We start from the raw sequence: 18,783 nt of genomic DNA on the forward strand, positions 1-18,783 counted from the left end.
CTAAGTCTGTGTCCCTTATAACAAGAGTTACCAAAAAAGAAAGTCAATGGTCAAATAAATTTGGTTAACAAAATATTCTATATAAACCTTTGTAAGATTTATAACAAAATAAGAGGATTAAAGAGTGTGTAAAAAGTGTAGTGGATGAAATCTACTTACTTATTTATAACTCTTCATCTTCTCAAATCAGGTGTAGATCCCAATTCTCCCAAAGTGGTTGTTAACATTTTTAAAAACGTTTTCAGAAATGAAGCTACAGCAGACAATGGAACTGGAATTGGGTCAATTTCCATCTGATTACACAGGGCAGGGGGTCACTAAACTTTTGGTAAAGAACCAGATAATAAATACATCAGGATTTGTGGACCATGAGGTTTGTGCTGTAACTACAAGTGGTCACTGATTTTGATGGTTGAACTTAGGATTTTTTTTGACTTAACAATCAGTTTATCAGAGTATTATGTTATTTTTGACTTACAACTTAAAATGGGTTTATCCAGAAATAAAACCATTGAGTCGAGGGGCATCTGTACTCAACCCTGCCACTGTAGCATTAAAGTGATCATTTGACAGTACATCAGTAAGTGTACATGGCTGTTTCAATAAAACTTTATTTATAAAAACAAGTGGTAAGCTGGATCTGTTGCAGTGGCCAGAGCTGGCCAGTACTTGTCCTAGGGCAGTGGTCCCCAGCCATTTTGGTATCAGGGACCGGTTTTGTGGAAGACAATTTTAATACATACAGGTTGAGGGGGATGGTTTCAAGATGAAATGGTTCCACCTCAGATCATCAGGCATTAGTTAGATTTTCATAAGGAGCATGTAACCTACACCCCTCACATGCCCAGTTCACAACAAGATTTGCATTCCTGTGAGAATCTAATGCCACCGCGGATCAATAGGAGGTAGAGCCAGGTGATAATACAAGCTTGCCTGCCACTCACCTCCTGTTGTGTGGCTCAGTTCCTAACAGCCCATGGACCAGTACTGGTCCATGGCCTGAGAGTTGGGGACCCTTGAAAATTATCTACACTCTGCTGCCTTGTACAGTAGCCACTAGTCACATGTGGCTATTAAAATTTAAATTACTTAAAATTGATAGTTCCTCAACCAAACTAGTTATGTTTCTAGTGATAAATAACCACATGTGGCTAGCAACTAGTAAAATGGATAGCACAGAAAAACGTTTTCACTTCTCACTAACCCTTTATAGAAAATGTGTGTGTGTTTGTTGGCGGGGGGGGGGGGGGAGTGTGTTTAAGTATAGCAATCATTTTGTTTCACACTATTTTTACATCCAATTTCCTGGTAATATGGGGCAAAGGTGCCTGAATAAAGTAATGTTAAGTCCAAATGAATACGCTCAGTTGGACAAAAATACTTTCCAGTAGGCTCATAATTTAAATTTAAGTAGAACTAAACTGTTCAGCTGGATGAAGGAGACTGTGGTAATTTAATAAGTCAAGAACCTCCCTATTGAAAGCAGAGCAGAAAGCTAATCTCTAAGGAATAATAACCATGTTCCAACATATATAGTAGGCTTTAGTTTTTATCTGCCAATGAATTATTATTCTTTAACATGTTCTTAAATCTTACAATCAAGACTGGAAAATTTAAAAGAAAATAATCATTCAAACAGAAGCAGCATTAGCAACAGTTACTACCTTTCATGGTTCACCTCCTATGGCACACCAAACAGAAAAGGCAGAAGAGAGCTATGTAAATGGAAAGCCCATCAGTGTTTCGGGTTATGAGCTATGCAGCCATTTATTAAGATATCATTTTAGCCTCAACTTTAGAACATATTAAATACAATCTCAATTCAGAGGATTTTAATTCCACAAATCAACACTGAGAAAACACCCACATTTCCAACATTTATATTACCCGTACAGAACTGTGGTACGCTCTTTTCATTCACTAATAAATAAATTACAGTTAAATTGGCAGAACTTACCTGGAGGGCAAGGAGGAGTATTTGGATTTATATGTATATATGTGTGTAAGTGTGTGTGAATATAAACCACCTCCATCCAAAAAGGCATATTTTTCTTGACCTAGGAGCCTTCTAGGAATTTATTCTAACAAAATTCACAGCAGAAAACAAAATGGGATCTTTTCCTATTCATTCAAGGTTAGAAACAACCTCAATGTTCAAAAGTAAAAGAAGGGTTAAATAAATCACAGAAATATACACAGTGTTATCTATGTAGTTCTCTAACACCAAGCTACAGCCACATATTTGTTGATTTAGAGATACAATCTCAGCTACAAGAGAAAAAACTAGGTTAATGAGACTATCCATTGTGTGTAGTTGCATTTTTGAAAAAATGGTTACATATATACACACAGGCATATATGTATATATACTGCATACACACAAGGTTATTGTATTGTTTGTGAATAAAAAGAGCCAAAAATAGACATAAACCATATCCTTCTACTTATTCCAGTTCCTTGGGTAATGGAAGTCTACCCAGAGAATGTCTTTTTCTCATTAATATATATTTTCAACATTAAATGAATTGGGTAATTTTAAATGGGGGCAAATGAGGTTTAAAACTATTAGATTGCCAAAAAACCTAAATTATCCTCAGAATAAAGCTTGATGGCTATAATCCCATTAATCAAGTGAATTACATCAAAGGTTCTGTCTTAGACACATCATGGAAGTCACTCCAAATAAAACATGTCCAGATCTACATAAGTTACCTTATACAGGAAGAACAATGCTTAGAAACTTGACCACAGAATAAAGTTCACTGATGAAAGAACTTGACAGATGTTAGCTTTTCATATAATAATTTTTCTCTTACAATACCCTGAGCCTCCATTGTCACAACAAAATAGGTTGTTATCTCAGCCTAAGAACCATCATCACTGCTGACATTAAACATTTTTCATGATATACCTTTATGATGCACCATGTAATTACTGATTTTCTTCACTTAGAAAGCCAACAGTGGTAAGTCAAGAGCTGTCAGGCTCCCTGACAGATGATGCGTGCCTGTTTCTCTCTATGAGTCGGGGCTTTCAAGAGTGCCATTAGCACAAAAGAGGGATAAATACTTCTGAGTTCCACCCCTTCCAAAAGCCAGATTCCACAAACATGGACTATCTATCAGAAACACACCCATTGGATAAGAATGATTTGTTAGGTAGCTACAGCAGAATACAGGAATACTAATACTACTGACCTTTGTTTTATGAAAAACATAAATAAAAGTATGCTTCTTAGATTATAAAAAGTTTGGTATATTAAAGTTCTGATTGATTCAAATAATTATTTTAAGACCATTAATATTATAATTTTAAATTATAAAGATCTTGATACATTAAGTTTAAAATTCTAATTGATTCAAATAATTATCTCAAGACCATTAATAACAAATATCCACCACTTTTCAATTAAACAGAGGAAATGTTAAAAGTAAGAATATGCACTTTATTCATTGAATTACTTTAAAAATCATGGTTTACTATGCATTGTAGAAGAAAAAAGCTACCCATTAATTTGCTCATGGTGATAAGGAAATCAATTACCATGCTAACCTAAGACCTACAAGAAGTTTCAGCAAAACTCACTGTAAACTTCCTTTGCTTTCTTCAGTTCTTCTCCACCCAATTCCTTGAACTCACTCCAATCAAGCATTCATCTCTGTAATGCCCCAGACAGCTCCTGACAAGGTCACCCATGATCTCCACATGGCTAAATCCAATAATTATTTCTCAGACCCCATTTCACTGAACCTATTAGCAGCATTTAATATAGCAGTTCCTTTCCTTCTTTTTGAAAGACTGTTCTAGTTGGTTTCCAAAATGCCAACCTCTCTTGCTTCTCTGCTTACCTCAGTGGCTGTATTTTCTTGATCTCTTTTGTTGCCTCTTCTCTCCCAAACATTTACACAATGAAGCACCCACACCCCTTCAACTGAATTCTTGAGACCACTCGCTATCTTTTATCAATCCTGTGACCTCGTTCAGCCTTACAGAGTTGAAAACACTACACAGACTACTCCTAAGTATTTTTCTCCATACTAGACTTTTCCCTGATTTCCCAGACACACATGTTCAACTGCCCTCAGGATATCTAAGACTTATCTCAACCCTAAATGCCCAAAAAAAGATTCCTAATTCCCCTTCCATACCTGCTCCTCCTATGGTCTTCCTCATTTCAGAAATGGCAACTGGATCCTTCCAATTGCTTAGATCCAAACCCAGGTCTTACCGTTCTTCTGTCCCACATTCAATGCATCAGCAAACTCTGTCAGGTTTACTATCACAATACTATATGCCCAGAATCTCACCATCTCCCATCACCAATACCGCAAGTTTCACTCCAACAGCCCCACCATCTTTTGCCTGGATCAGCACCCCTAGCCAGTAGGTGGGCTCCTGCCTCCATGCCTTTGCCTCCCTTCAGCTTTTGCCTCTGCTTACTCCAGCAGCCATACCATTTTGTGTTTTTTCTTTTTAAGCTGGAACTACAGGCATGTACCACCACACCTGCCTAAATTTTTTTTGTTATTTTCTGTAGATAACAAGGTTTTGCCACATTGCCCAAGCTGGTCTTGAGCTCCTGGGCTCAAGCAGTCTACCTACTCTGGCCTCCCAAAGTGCTGGGATTACAGGCATGAACCACCATGCCTGGCCAAGACTCTTTATAATGGTAAAGTATTAATTACTATGTCAAAGAACAATAAGACCATTACATGAGGGACCTAGAGAAGTCAAATACACAGACACAAAGAAGATACCCTTTTAAAAGGTAAATCAAATAACGTCACTCTTCTTAGATTCCACCAATGACACCCATTTCCCTCAGAATGTCCTAACAATGCCCTAGTTGGCTGCAGGGTAAGTCCGTGCTATCTCTCTGGCTCCCTCTGCCACTCTCCCCTCCAGCCACACACTGCTCAAATGCAGTGGTGGCCATTGGCCTTTGCATTTGCTGGACCATCTGCCTGACACACAATTCCTCCAGATACAGGGTGATCATATAATTTTACCCTCTAAACCAAGGCACTTTGGAGAGTAAAAAGGGGGAATCTTAAAACTATGCCAGAAAAGCAAATGCAAACTGAGACTGCTCCAGGCAAAGTGGGAGTGCCGTCTTCTATCCAGGCCACCCCATGGCTCCCTCCCTGCAAGTCAGTTCCAAAGTCAGGTCATTAGAGAGCATTTCTTTAACCACCTACACAGCACAGCAGCTTCTCCCCTCCCCACCAGCCATGTTTCCTCATTCTGCTGACATTGCTCAATAACACCACTGAACCCTAAGAACAAATGTTTTCTAATAGTCTCTCTAACCTTTAAATGTAAGTGCCTTCAAAGGAGTAAAATAATTATTAGTTGAATATGCCGAAAAATAAATGAGAAAAAAAATTGCTCAAGCAACATTTCTAGTATACCGCAATCTTAGTACCTTCATACACAAAAAGGTCGATAAGCAATTTTAATTACAAAGTGATCTTACCACATAGGCAACAGTATCAGGAATTTTTTAGCAGGATGGAAGGAAAAAATTAGAAGTTTTCTATCAAAAATTTTAGCAATAACCTTGAAAACAGAACATTTCATGACCTTACAGAGTGCTAAGAGGGTTAAGAGAGGTAATTCATATCAAGTGCTAGGCACTCATGGAAAAACACTCAATGGACATGAGCTTTTGTTACTGGAGAGGCTGCGTAGTATTCTGGTCAAAACATTCGACCCACATTTTGTGTAATAAAAATCACATTAACAATACAAGCATCTCTGGCTGGCCACAGCGGCTCACACTTGTAATCCCAGCACTTTGGTTGGCAGAGGCGGGTGGATCACTTGAGTTCGGTTCGAGACCAGCCTGGCCAACATGGTGAAACCCTGTCTCTACCAAAAACACAAAAATTAGCCAGGCATGGTGGCGTGCGCCTCTAGTGCACCTGTATTCCCACCGACTCTGGAGGCTGAGGCAGGAGAATCATGTGAACCCAGGAGGCAGAGGTTGCAGTGAGCTGAGATCACGCCAGCCTGGGCGACAGAATGAGACTCCGTCTCAAAAAACGAAACAAACAACAAGGCAAACAATCCAAGCATTTCTAAACATATCTTTTCAAAGTGGTCACTCTATGCCCAAAAAACCCTTCGTCATATCTCACATGAAAACACCATTTTCATCTTCAAGGAACAAATGATGAAATCATACCTGTGCATATTATACATGTGTTCATGGGCTGACACCTTGTAAACATATTTTAGTTGGCTTATCACAAACCAACTGTCATCAGAGAGAAGATCAAATTGGAAAACTGGACTGTTGTAAAAGAAAATTTAAAAATAGTTAACTATGACTTACTCTGAGAATTTACCATGGGGCAAAGACTTTTCTAAGCATAGAGAGCAGGAGCTTCACCCTGTCGGTGTTCCAGATGTTCTCTTGACCCTTATGTCCTCCTTCATCACCTTTAACCTGGACAACTGTTCTTTGTCATGAGAATAACAACAGAAACCAAACAGTCAACTTCTGTGTGGCCCACGAGATGTTCATGGTCACTCTACCTGTCATTGCAAAGTACTGTAAAGACTCAACTGAATGTTAAAGGTCTGACTTTTGTGGAATTGACCACATCCATGCAATCCTGTAGTATCCTGTATCCTCCTGATGCCCACTTCCTGCCTACAGGGGAGCCAGTGTCACATATTATTTGCTGGCTTCAGTATTTGTTTCCATCTTCTTCCGTGTTTTTCCCTGTATTACAGGAACTGGAAGGCTTAAAGCCATATTTCTTAGACTGCTTTACTACCAGGATTCGGGGTTAATTCCATCAACAAGATGCATTTGCTTAAGATTGGGAAGACAGAGAAGAGACAGAGCATGCAGAGACCACATTCTACTATCTCGACCTGGCTTCATAGGTGTAAGGATGCTGGGACATTGGCAGTGGCTCCCTGAGGTCTCCTGAGCAGCAGCAATAGTGCTCTGACTCCGGGAACAAAGCAGCAGGGGCATGGACCTGAAGCCTCTCTAGGGCTTGCTGACTTCCACTCCTTCCACTTTCCCAATAATTTCACAAGCACCTAATTTCCTATTTTAAGTCCTTATACTTGAAGTTAGTTTCTGTGCCAGCTGTTAACATCTCTCGGTGTCCACCCTCCCTTCTGTGTTCAGTCTGTGCTACTGGAGTGGGAACTCTACCAACCATACTTCTCACTTGCAGGTGGCTCTCTGCTAGGTCCTGACAGCAGCAAGAGAGGCAGAGAGGGAACAAGAGACTCCAAGTCTGGAGACAAAGAAAGAAATGTGCTCCTTCTTGTTTGCCTCCTGTCTGCTTGCAATTCCCTTGACAATCACTTCTTCAACCTAGCCTTGGGGATATCTGTGTTCAACGAAACTTTATTTGCAGAAAGAGATGTTGGGTCAGATTTCTCCTGAGGGTTGTACTTTGCCAGTGCCTGCCCTAGAGTTTTCTTACTGTACTTTTAGTTACCTAGTTAGCAAACTCTATACTTAATTAACAATTCTTAACAGTTAAACCACTCTGTTCAGATACCAGATGTGGTTTTTATCTCCTGAGCAGAACTTGACAGTCACCATTTCCTGCATGGAACTCTAACTGTTCCTATAATTGGTATCAGAAGTGGTTCTAAGAAACATTCCAAAGGTGAAAAACTGGCATGAATTATATCTTTTGCTTGGGTTTCAAGGCACTGATGACCTAATCATCAGTGGAAAAAAGATATTAGCTGTCCATGGCAAGAGGACCAAAATAGCTACTGAAATGATCATTTATGATCTGCTTTCTTTGCCTTTGCAGTCATCACCCTGCCTCTTCTCTGGAACCCAGAGGTAAAAACAGATGTGATAATATGGTATTCTTTTCTCCTGATCTAGCTAAGTTTCCCTGGAGTTCTCAAAATCAGAGATTACTGGCCACACTCAAGGGACAGCAACTTATTACAAAAGAAAAACCCGAGTGATACAGGACTTTAAACTGGAAATTAATATTTATCAAAGACAGAAGCACAGTGGATTACTCACATTCTGCTTCTAGGCATGATAAAGTAACTAATAAGCAAGACTTGTAAACAGCCAGAAAACTGGGAAAGTGTATGAAACACACTGTTTCAGACACTGGATAACAGGCAACACAGGATGACTATCTTCAGAAGAAGAGAAGTTCATGAGGTGAGTCAACAACAGCTGAAGCTTTCTGGCTGGAGACACTTTCCAAATTGTGATTCAGGGAAGAGGAACCCAGAGGGTGATGTTCTCACTGTTATGAGGAGACAGATAATGCTGGGTGGCTAGGAGCTGCAGAGCAGCATGTGGGAGAGAAGGAACTGCACAGAAAAAGAACTCGAGCATCTGTAAGCGTCCCCTTGGGTCTTTAAGCAAATGCTAATTTGTGCACATATACAGGGGCATAACTTGAGATTTGGGGGGAAAAAAACCCTGAAACAGTTACATATGTTTTTTCATATGTACATACATATATATATATATATATATATATATATATATATATATATACATGTATGTATGTATAAAACTATCAATGCTGTAAGTTTCAAAAAACATCCCAAGGCTCACACGTGATTGGAAGTATTTAAATGGAAAAACTACAGTGAGCACCTTGGGTCTTAGGCAGCAGCACCAATGGGTTGTAACTTGGCAGGGAAGCTACAGCAGTTCTAGAGTAAAGGCTACCATAAACTCACAGGTAACTACTTGCTAAAACACAATACTCTTTGAAAGAAAACAACAGAATCTAGACAGCCACAAAAGATTAACAATAACCATCATACAATAAAAAAAAGTTGCCACAATGGTTGAACTAATTTACACTCCCGCCAACAGGCGATTCCTCAAGGACCTAGACATAGAAATTCCATTTGATGAAGCAATCCCATTACTGGGCATACACCCAAAGGATTATAAATCATTCTACTATAAGGACACATGCACATGAATGTTCACTGCAGCACAGTTTACAATAGCAAAGACCTGGAACCAACCCAAATGCCCATCGATGATAGACTGGACAGGGAAAATGTGGCACATATACACCATGGAATATTATGCAGCCATCAAAAGCAATGGGTTCGTGTCCTTTGTAGGGACATGGATGAACCTGGAAACCATCATTCTGAGCAAACTGACACAAGAGCAGAAAATCAACCACCACATGTTCTCACTCATAGGCAGGTGCTGAACAATGAGAACACATGGACACAGGGAGGGGAGCATCACACACTGGGGTCTGTTGGGGGGAAATAGGGGAGAGACAGCAGGGTGTGGGGAGTTGGGGGTGGATGGCATGGGGAGAAATGCCAGATATAGGTGAAGGGGAGGAAGGCAGCAAATCACACTGCCATGTGTATACCTATGCAACAATCTTGCATGTTCTTCACATGTACCCCAAAACCTAAAATGCAATAAAAAATTACTAGACATGTGAAATAACAGAAAAAATGTAACCTATAACAAACAGAAGAAATAAGCAAATAGAAGCAGATCCATAAATGACAAAGAAGTGGAATTAGTAAGGAGGAATTTAAATGAGCTATCATAACAATATTGAAGGATTAAAGAGAATGCATAAATATAATGAAGAGAAATGGAATAATCAAAAGGAACTATTACAACCAGAAATAACAAATTTAATATGCACAAGTCCTGTACACTGAAAACTATAAAATACTGCTGAGAGTAATTTTAAAAGACCTAAGTAAATGAGAGATATCCCACATTCATAGAATGCAAATATCAATCCCATTAAAGGGTCAAATTGCATAAAATCCATACATAAATTTGGGGGAAATCTCCATAAAAATTCCAACAGGCTTTCTGGAAAATGTACAGCCTTATTCTAAAATGTATATAGAAATGCAAAGGTCCTGGAATGACAAAAACAATCTTAAAAAAAATAGAGTTGGAGAATCTCGAGACTTGTTAGAATGCTATCATACTGAAGACAATGAGGAATTGGGCACAAAGAGGGATGCATACGCAAATGGAATAAACTAGAGGGTTGAGGAAAAGAGTCACAAATATGCTCAATCGATTTCCAACAAAAGTACAGGTATTTCAATGAGGAAATAACAGTATTTTTCACAAATGATGCTGGAAACACTAGATATCAATCTGGGATATAAACTGGAACTCAATCCTTACCTCATACCATGCACAATAATGGATCACAGACTTAAACTTATAAGCTAAAACTATAAAACTCCTGGAAGAAAACACAGGAGGTACTCTTCCAAGTCTTAGAGTAATTACATATTTCTTAAAGCACCAAAGCTCTATCATAGGAAAAGTAGAAGAAAATGAAAGAGAAATTTGGACTTCAACAAAATTAAAAAAAACTTTGCTCTTCAAAAGATGTTTATACTACTTTTCTATTGTTATGAAACATAACACAAATTTAGCAACGTAGAACACCACACACATATATAATCTCAATTTCTGATAGGAAATCCATGCACGACTTAGCTAAATCTGCTGCTCAGGACCTCATGAGGCTGTAATCAAGGTTTTGGCCAAGTTGGGATCTCACTTGAAGACCTGACCGGTTGTTGGCAGGATTCACCTCTTTGTAATTGTCGGACTGAGGTCTCCATTTTCTTGCTGGCTGTAGGCTTGGCCATGCTCAATCCCTAAAGGCTGTCTGCAATTTCTTCCCACATGGCCCTCTGCATAGCCCTTCTCACAACATAGCAACTTACTTATTAAAGCCATCAATGGAGAAAAGTCTCTCACTCCAATCTGCTAAGATGGACTCTTACATCATGCAAGGGAGTGACATTCCATTATCTTTGCCATATTCTACTGGTTAAAATTACGTCACAGTTTCCATACACACTCAAGGGAAGGGAATTAGGCAAAGATGTGGACACCAGGAGGCAGGAAGTATTGGAGGTCACCCTAGGGTCTATTTTCCCTAACATTGGTAAGAAAATGGATAGGCAAGACAAAGACTGGTTAAAAAAAAATTTGCCACAGACACCTATGAAACAGGGTTTACATCCAAATTATATTTTTAAAAACCTCTTAGAATTTAGTATTTTTAATAGCATAAAACCCAATTTTTAAAATGGGCAAAAGTTTGACAGAGACTTCAACAAAGGAAGATTTTTAGACGACCAAAAAGTACAAGAAAATCAACATGATTAGTCATCAGGTAAATATAACTTAAAGTCTCATGAGATATTATCAATAATACACAGTAGAATTACTAAAATTAAAATGCCGACAATACCAAATACTGGTGAAGATATGCAAACATGAGAATTCTCAAATAGTATTAGTGGGAGTGTAAAATGGAAATTATGTGACAATTTCTTATAAAAATAAACATGTATATTCTCTCTAACCTAAGAATTTTACTCCTAGGTATTTACCCAGGAGAAACAAAAACAGATGTCCACCAAAACTTATACAAAAAATTCTCATAACAGTTTTATTCATAATAACCTCAAACTGAAAATAATTAAAATGTTCTGTAACAGGTGAATGAATAAACAAATTGTGGAATATCCATAAAATAAAATACCCCCCAAAAAAAAAGGAATGAATGGGTGATAAACACAGAAACATGGATGAATATCAAAATAATTGTGTTGAATGAAAGAAGCCAGACAAAAAGAGATCCTTCATATGAAACTCTAAGCAACCACAATTAATCCACTGTGTTAGAAAGAAGGTCCGTGATTGCCTGGGGTTATGAAGGGCTGAAACTTTCTGAGATCATGAAAATGCTCATTATTTTAAATTGAGTGGCAATTACATGCATATATATATATTTGTAGAAACACATCATCATGTACACTTAAAATGGGTACATTTAATTGTATTTATGTAAACTATATCTAAATAGAGTTGATTTAAAATCATTACTTGTGATCGATTTGTAAGAACTGTCTATTAAAGCCAAGTCTGTGGCAGGTCGTGCAGTTGTTGAAATATACTATCAGGGCAGAAGGAATACAAGATTAAGGATAGGTCAGCTACTTCTCACTGCACTGGGAAGCTTAAAGAATGACAATTGCAAAATCAGAGGTCAAGACAAAGTCAGAAGACAAGAGAGTCTCTATGACAGACTAAGAGAACTTCTCTCATAGCAGCCCGACATATGCAGCCTGAAAAGCTAATTCTGTGGGTTGTAGAATTCAATGAATGTTGCAGTCATAGACTAACCAGGCCTCTTCCATGGAAGTTAGGGCCCTGATGGGAAAGAGTGGGACCTTAAGAACCTGAATGAGGACACATGTATTGGTCTGAATGAATCCAAAGCACTTGACCTTCAAATCCCATTAGCTCTCCTTTGCCGGCAGCATCAGACCCTCCTACTCGCTCTCTGAGGACAGCCCTGCACTGTGTCATGTATTGACCCTACTTTTAATATTAGGTTCTAGTACTATTAGTAGGGTAAGGACAAACAAAGAGACTACCCCCTATGCAACAGTTCCAACTATATAACCTTTTCTCAGAAAAATATTCCAGAGGGAATCTGTAGATTCTGTTTCCCAAAGTTATCTAGGGGCCTAATCTAGGGGAGCAACTCTGATGTGCCCAATCAACAGTCCCCAAAGTAGCTCCAGCCTTATACTATTTCCAGCCAGCAAAATGGAAAGAGCTGAGGAACCAGGGCAAGAGATTTCCTTCTAGTACCTCACTTCTGCTCACATTCCACCAATGAGAATTTAATCCCATGGACACACCCATCCACAGGGATGCTGGGAAATGCAGTCTCTGCCACAGGCATCATTAATGAATTTTATCTGATTCCATTTTCATTCCTCAGTAGCCATTCCATCAGTGATTGTCCATACTTATTTCAGAAAGCCTTTTGTGTTAAAGAAGTAATGCTTTGCTCTGAGCAAACACATCTTTGCCAGTATATCTTTCTTTTGGTGGCTCCTCAAAAACAGTAATCTTTTGCTTATTCCATAAGTTGAAACACGTTAGAAACAGCCACACTTTTATCCAGATATGTAGTAAATGTCTTATGTTTCACAATTTGTTCAATTACTTGTTTATTAGAAACCTTGGCAAGTGCCAGTAATTAATTCCTTTTTATGGGAGAGTAGTATTCCATCACATGTATATACCACAGTTTCTTTACCTACTCATTGTATGATGGACATTTGGGTTGGTTCCACATTTTTACAACTGTGAATTGTGCTGCTATAAACATGTGTGTGCAAGTATCTTTTTTGTATGACTTCTTTTCCTCTGGATAGATACCCAGCACTGGGATTCCTGGATCAAATGTCAGTTCTACTTTTAGTTCTTTAAGGACCCTCTACACTGTTTTCCATAGTGGTTATAATAGTTTACATTCCCACAGTGACCTGGATGAGATTGGAGACTATTATTCTAAGTAAAGGAACTCAGGAATGGAAAACCAAATATTCTATGTGCTCACTCAGAAGTGGGAGCTAAACTATGGGGATGCAAAGGCATAAGAGTAACACAATCGACTTTGGGGACTTGGGGAAAGGTTGGGAAGGAGGTGAGGGATAAAAGACACAAACTGTGTGCAGTGTATACTGCTCAGGTGATGGGTGCACCAAAATCTCACAAGTCACCACTAAAGAACTTACTTATGTAACCAAATGCCACCTGTTTTCCTATAACCTATACACATAAAAAATTAAAACACACACACACACACACACACACACACACACACACACACACCCCCTGGCAAGGTTTTGTATAGGCCTTCCACCCATATTCAACTTAATTATTGCTACACTGTGTTCTCTATATTATTGCAGCAGGAAAACCAAATGCTCTCCAAGGGGCTCGGCACGTTTTGTCCTTTACTAACAAATACCAAAGACATTTATCATTCACGAATTTGCAGTAGATTTTGTGAAATTTTAGAGTAAATGATTAGATTGCAACACTCTTTAAAAAATAAACTGCTGGTAAAGTTGTAGATTTTTATTCTCTTACTCAAGATTCCCAGTTTTTAAAGTCTCATTAATTCCTGCAATTTCATATTACCACAGCTTATATTTCAAGATATCACATACATTTTCATGCTTAATGATAATAATCCTGTGAATAATTTTGAAACGTGCTTAATCTGTCAGATCAGATCACTGTTTTAACTATCAAGTAGTTGAGAAGAGCTAGAAGTGGCACACACATTGAGCAAAGCCAAATCATTTCAGCTTCTGCCTACAATATTGTTATCCTCAATTCACTTTTTTTAAAAAAATAAGAATTCTGTTAAGTTAGCATCTGTGAGAGTCATTTTAATGAAAACTAACTCTAGTCCACAAGTTCATTTAATCAGTACATATGAATGACAGTATTTCACAATTGGCTAAAAGTAAACAAAAAAGTGAGAGTCCCGGTAACAACCTTTCTCTCTTGAAATGCCACACCTCTATCCTCCTACCCATTCCTCTCAAACCGACATCTGGTCAGTGTGGCAGGAAAAAAAACAGGAGGTACCAGTGGCAATCCTTATGTATTATCAATAAAGTTAATCTTGCAATACTTTTTTTAACTGAAAAAATAGGAAATCACAACTTTTTTCCTGCATTTTAATATATCATCTAGTGTTCCCCTGGGGTGCACACTATCACCTCCTTTGTTTCAAAGACCCCGATCTCATCTATATTATGGAGCTCAGAAGTTATTTTTGTAGCATATAAAAAACTCAAAACATAGAGATAAATCCTAATTATTTACAATATTTGGAGTCTGAACCTTGCCATACTTACTAGTCTGCTGAAAGTGACTGGGGCCAGGTCTGGATGTTTGAGGTAAGCCCCTTACCCCTCACACTTATATGAGAGATGAAATAGAGAGAAGCCAGGCTAAATGCTTCTAATTGTTGGGCCATTTTCTGTGTGTCTTTCTTGTCTGCATTACTGAAGCCCTGAGACCTTAAAAGCTCAACTTTGGAACTCCACCAGAGCTCTACTTTATATCTAATTTATTGCCCTAGGATGCTGCTTTCATCTCCCTCACCACCACCAAATGCAATTTTAATGAGAATAGGAATGGCTTTAACCCAACTAAAGAATGAGTGGGAGGAGAAGGCAATGAAGGAGGGGAACTTCCTTGGTAGACACTAGTCAGAAATATGGAGTGCCCTTTTGAATAATGAACAAAAACATACATAGAAAGTGCACCTCTGCTCAGTAGATACTGAATACATTACAGTAATTATACTAAAAGATGAAGTTCAAAAGTGGTTATGGAAGAATCATTCTTAGGAGGTTAAACCAAGGCAAGTCAGGTACACATCCATAAAACCTTCTCAGTTTAGCATCACAAACCACACTTTGGTCGAGGTAAACCAGAAGTCTCAACGTGTGCTTCAAGTTTTATGTGTACACAGAGTTAAAAGTCCATCTCTTGGACTCCAGAGAACATCTGATATAAGGAGAAAACCAAGACTCATTTCTGAGTTACCACCAGAAAAAAAGAGGCTTTTTTCAAGTTGTAGATACCTTTGAATCAGAAAATCATCAGAAAAAAGGGAGCCTCAAGTATAGACACTGTGGCTGTGTTCTAGCCATGGCAGGGGGGAGGGAAATTAAGTATAGAAGCCTCTCTACTTTATTGCCTCCCTTTAAAAGTGTAATTAACCATGCCAACTGCCCCTGGCATTGGCTAACTATACATGCTAAATATACTGCATGGAAGGGTGCTATGGGTGCCTGCCAGTAACAAAGCCCTTGTTAAAAGCTCTGACAAATGGAATCTCATTGCTCAGCTTATATTTTCATATCAAACCACTTCACAGGTTACTGGTGACCCTCAAATCAGCTCACACTGCTGGTCCCTTCAGTGGCTTTTATGCCATGATGGGGTGGGTTCATGTGGTGGCACCGGGACATCAGAGAATTAAGTGTACATGTATCCTATTACTATATAAATGAATTATTATTTTTATCATTTTGAGACAGAGTCTCACTCTGTCATCAAGGTTGGAAAGCAGTAGCATGATCACAGCTTACTGCAGCATCCACATCCCAGGCTCAATCAATTCCCCAGCCTCAGCCTCCCAAGTAGCTGGGACTACAGGCATACACCACCATGCCTGGCCCATTTTTCCATTTTTTGTAGAGATGGAGTCTCACTACATTGCTTAAGCTGGTCTCAAACTCCTGGGCTCAAGCTATCCTTCTGCCTCTGCCTCCCAAAATGCTGGGAGTATAGGCATGAGCCACTGCACCTGGCCTTACTATATAAATTTAAACAACGCTTAACACTTAAATATTAGCTTTATTCTAAAGTTTGTGCTAGAAAGGAAATCATGCATGTCTCCATAGTAACTTACAGTGAAGTTAACCATCACCATGTAATGTAGGTCATAACAGGTTTCATTAATATTTCACATTTAATGATTAAAGCTAAACAAGATTGAAACTATCCCATTTTAAATGCACAATTCTAGATGAATAAAAGTATTATCATGAGGCAATATTCTAAGCTTACTGTTTTGATGTTTAAAGATAAGGCTTTCTGACATCCCTTCATAAATATTAATATGAAAAGAAAATAAACACAGTTGTTTCATAATTGTTTTTTAGCAAATCATGATCCCTAGTTATCCACGATAGTAGAAACAAAGAGTTTAATACAGTTCTAGAAAATACAGCTTCGAAAAGCTACTTACATCCAAAGAGTCCTCTTTCAATAGGATAAGGGCCATATTCTGCGATACCAGTCGGCAGGAATACCCTGAAGTGGAGGAAGAGACAATATGTGAATTTCTGTTTCCTTCTGTGAGCTCCTTAAATTCAACCTCCTTGATTATATCTGCCACTTTAAGCCTACTGGCTCACACAGAGGAATAGGTTAAGAGTGAGGGGGAGGAAAAGTAACTTAAGTTGATTTTGATTCTTATAGACAGACTGGATAAAACCAGTTGGGAATGTCTTTATAACTAAAGGCTAAATACTTTCCAACTTTCTGTGGATTTTTCTTGATCTCTGTTATCCTTGTATAACATTAAGATAAGCCTTGGATTGTCTAAAGCAGGCGTCCCCAAACTTTTTACACAGGGGGCCAGTTCACTGTCCCTCAGACCGTTGGACGGCCACCACATACTGTGCTCCTCTCATTGACCACCAATGAAAGAGGTGCCCCTTCCTGAAGTGCGGCAGGGGGCAGGATAAATGGCCTCAGGGGGCCGCATGCGGCCCGCGGGCCGTAGTTTGGGGACGCCTGGTCTAAAGTAACAGTGAACACTTTAGGAAGGCAGTGGACCCAATGGTGCCCCTAAATCAGCACACACATGCCCACTGGGATAGCCAGCTCCCTCCCTTCCTTTACAACAGTAGCTGCTTCTCACAACAAGTTTCAAAGGAATATACTGAAGGAGTCACTTTTCCTGTGAAAAATTAATCTACATTTCAAAAAAAAATTTTTTAAAGGCTTATTTGGAACAAAAGTACTACTAGTTTTTGTCAACAATTTCTTTTCATTTTCCAGTACAGTTATCTCTACAGGTTAAGCAAGACATTCTTTTTTGCTTTCCCTCCCAGCAGAGAACATATTTTCTAGGAAGCCCTGGGCTCTTTCCTACTCACACTTTGCCCTGAGTGAGCACTCATGGACCAAGCTGAGCGCCTCCTGGGACGCCTCCCCTCCAGTCCACACCCTCTGTGGAGGGGAGATGGATCTAGCAACTCCAAGACTAGAGGTGTCCACCGGGGCACTGGTCAGTCTTTCAGATCACCCTGCCGTCCTCTCAGTGCCTTGGGGGGTTAGCGACGACTTGTGCTTTCCACCAACCCAGAACTCAATCTTTCTCATTGAGAAAAAGCAAAACAAAAAATCCTTCCCCACAGAAAATCGGCCCTCACAATTAGTTTTGTCTCAGCATCTTACGATAATGGATTAATGACTATAGAAAAAGGGAAATCAATCATCAGTCTTCAAGCAAGCAGGTGACAATCTCAAGGAAAGTCTTGTCCAGTACTGTTCCTATAGCCAGGGGGAGCCAGGATTCTCCTCCCAGGACAGAGAAGAAGACATCCTTCTCACAGAGGATACATGTGGCCAGAAAAGAAGACAGCATTTAACGGAGGGACGAGGATGAGAACTGCTGCTTTTATGTGCTCAGTCCTGCTCAGCAGGCTCTCTTTTTATCCCTAAGAAATCCTCGTAACAGACACAAAATGAAATCCAAGATAGACAAAAATTAAGACCAAGAAAAACCATGTTGTGGTGGACTGTTGGGGAACAAAGAGGTTAAAGGAAGCAGTAAAAAAAAATTGTTTATTTCAGAAAGTACATCCTTCCTAAGGACTGTCATGTAGAGTATTTTGTAAAGCACCTCAAAGATCAAATTTTAAAGCATAAAATTATGGCTTTTCATCCAAATGTTAATTTTTTAAAGCAATATAAAAAAGACATAGTCAAGGCTGTTAACAATAGTTACCTCAAGGGAATCAGATTACTTCTCTTGTTAAACACATATTGTTTTTCAAACTAAAAAAAACTGAATAATTTTAAATCATAATACCACATAGGCAAATACCTGCTAAATCTCTAAAAGAAAAAAAAACAGTGGCGAAACAAGAAGCAATTTCCTATACATTTAAAAACTACAAACTAGTTCAAGTCTTTATTTTAACAACAGTGATGGATGAAAGTGAGACCCTTTCAAAATGCTATTAAAAACTCTGCCTGGTAGGACTAGAATAATCAAATTCTTTGTTTCCCATTAAAATTTTACAAATGCATTCTTCCTTCCTATAAGTTGTTAGATTAGGTCCAAAGGGGAGGTCTACATTTTCTTTTCACTTGCAAAGGGGATA

The 18,783-nt window shown here is 38.8% G+C and overlaps 1 protein-coding gene across 1 annotated transcript in view; it reads right to left on the reverse strand.

Moving 5' to 3' along the window:
- The window catches only part of ATP8A2 (ATPase phospholipid transporting 8A2), a 653,421-nt gene that overhangs the window by 436,858 nt on the left and 197,780 nt on the right, over positions 1–18,783 (reverse strand). Inside the window, exon 24 of the mRNA XM_039473330.2 lies at positions 16,635–16,699. Within this exon, the coding sequence (XP_039329264.1) occupies positions 16,635–16,699 (65 nt within the window). The remainder of the gene's footprint in view (positions 1–16,634; positions 16,700–18,783) is intronic.

The sequence above is a fragment of the Saimiri boliviensis genome, chromosome 16 (genome assembly GCF_048565385.1).
Source record: "Saimiri boliviensis isolate mSaiBol1 chromosome 16, mSaiBol1.pri, whole genome shotgun sequence".
Taxonomy (NCBI): domain Eukaryota; kingdom Metazoa; phylum Chordata; class Mammalia; order Primates; family Cebidae; genus Saimiri; species Saimiri boliviensis.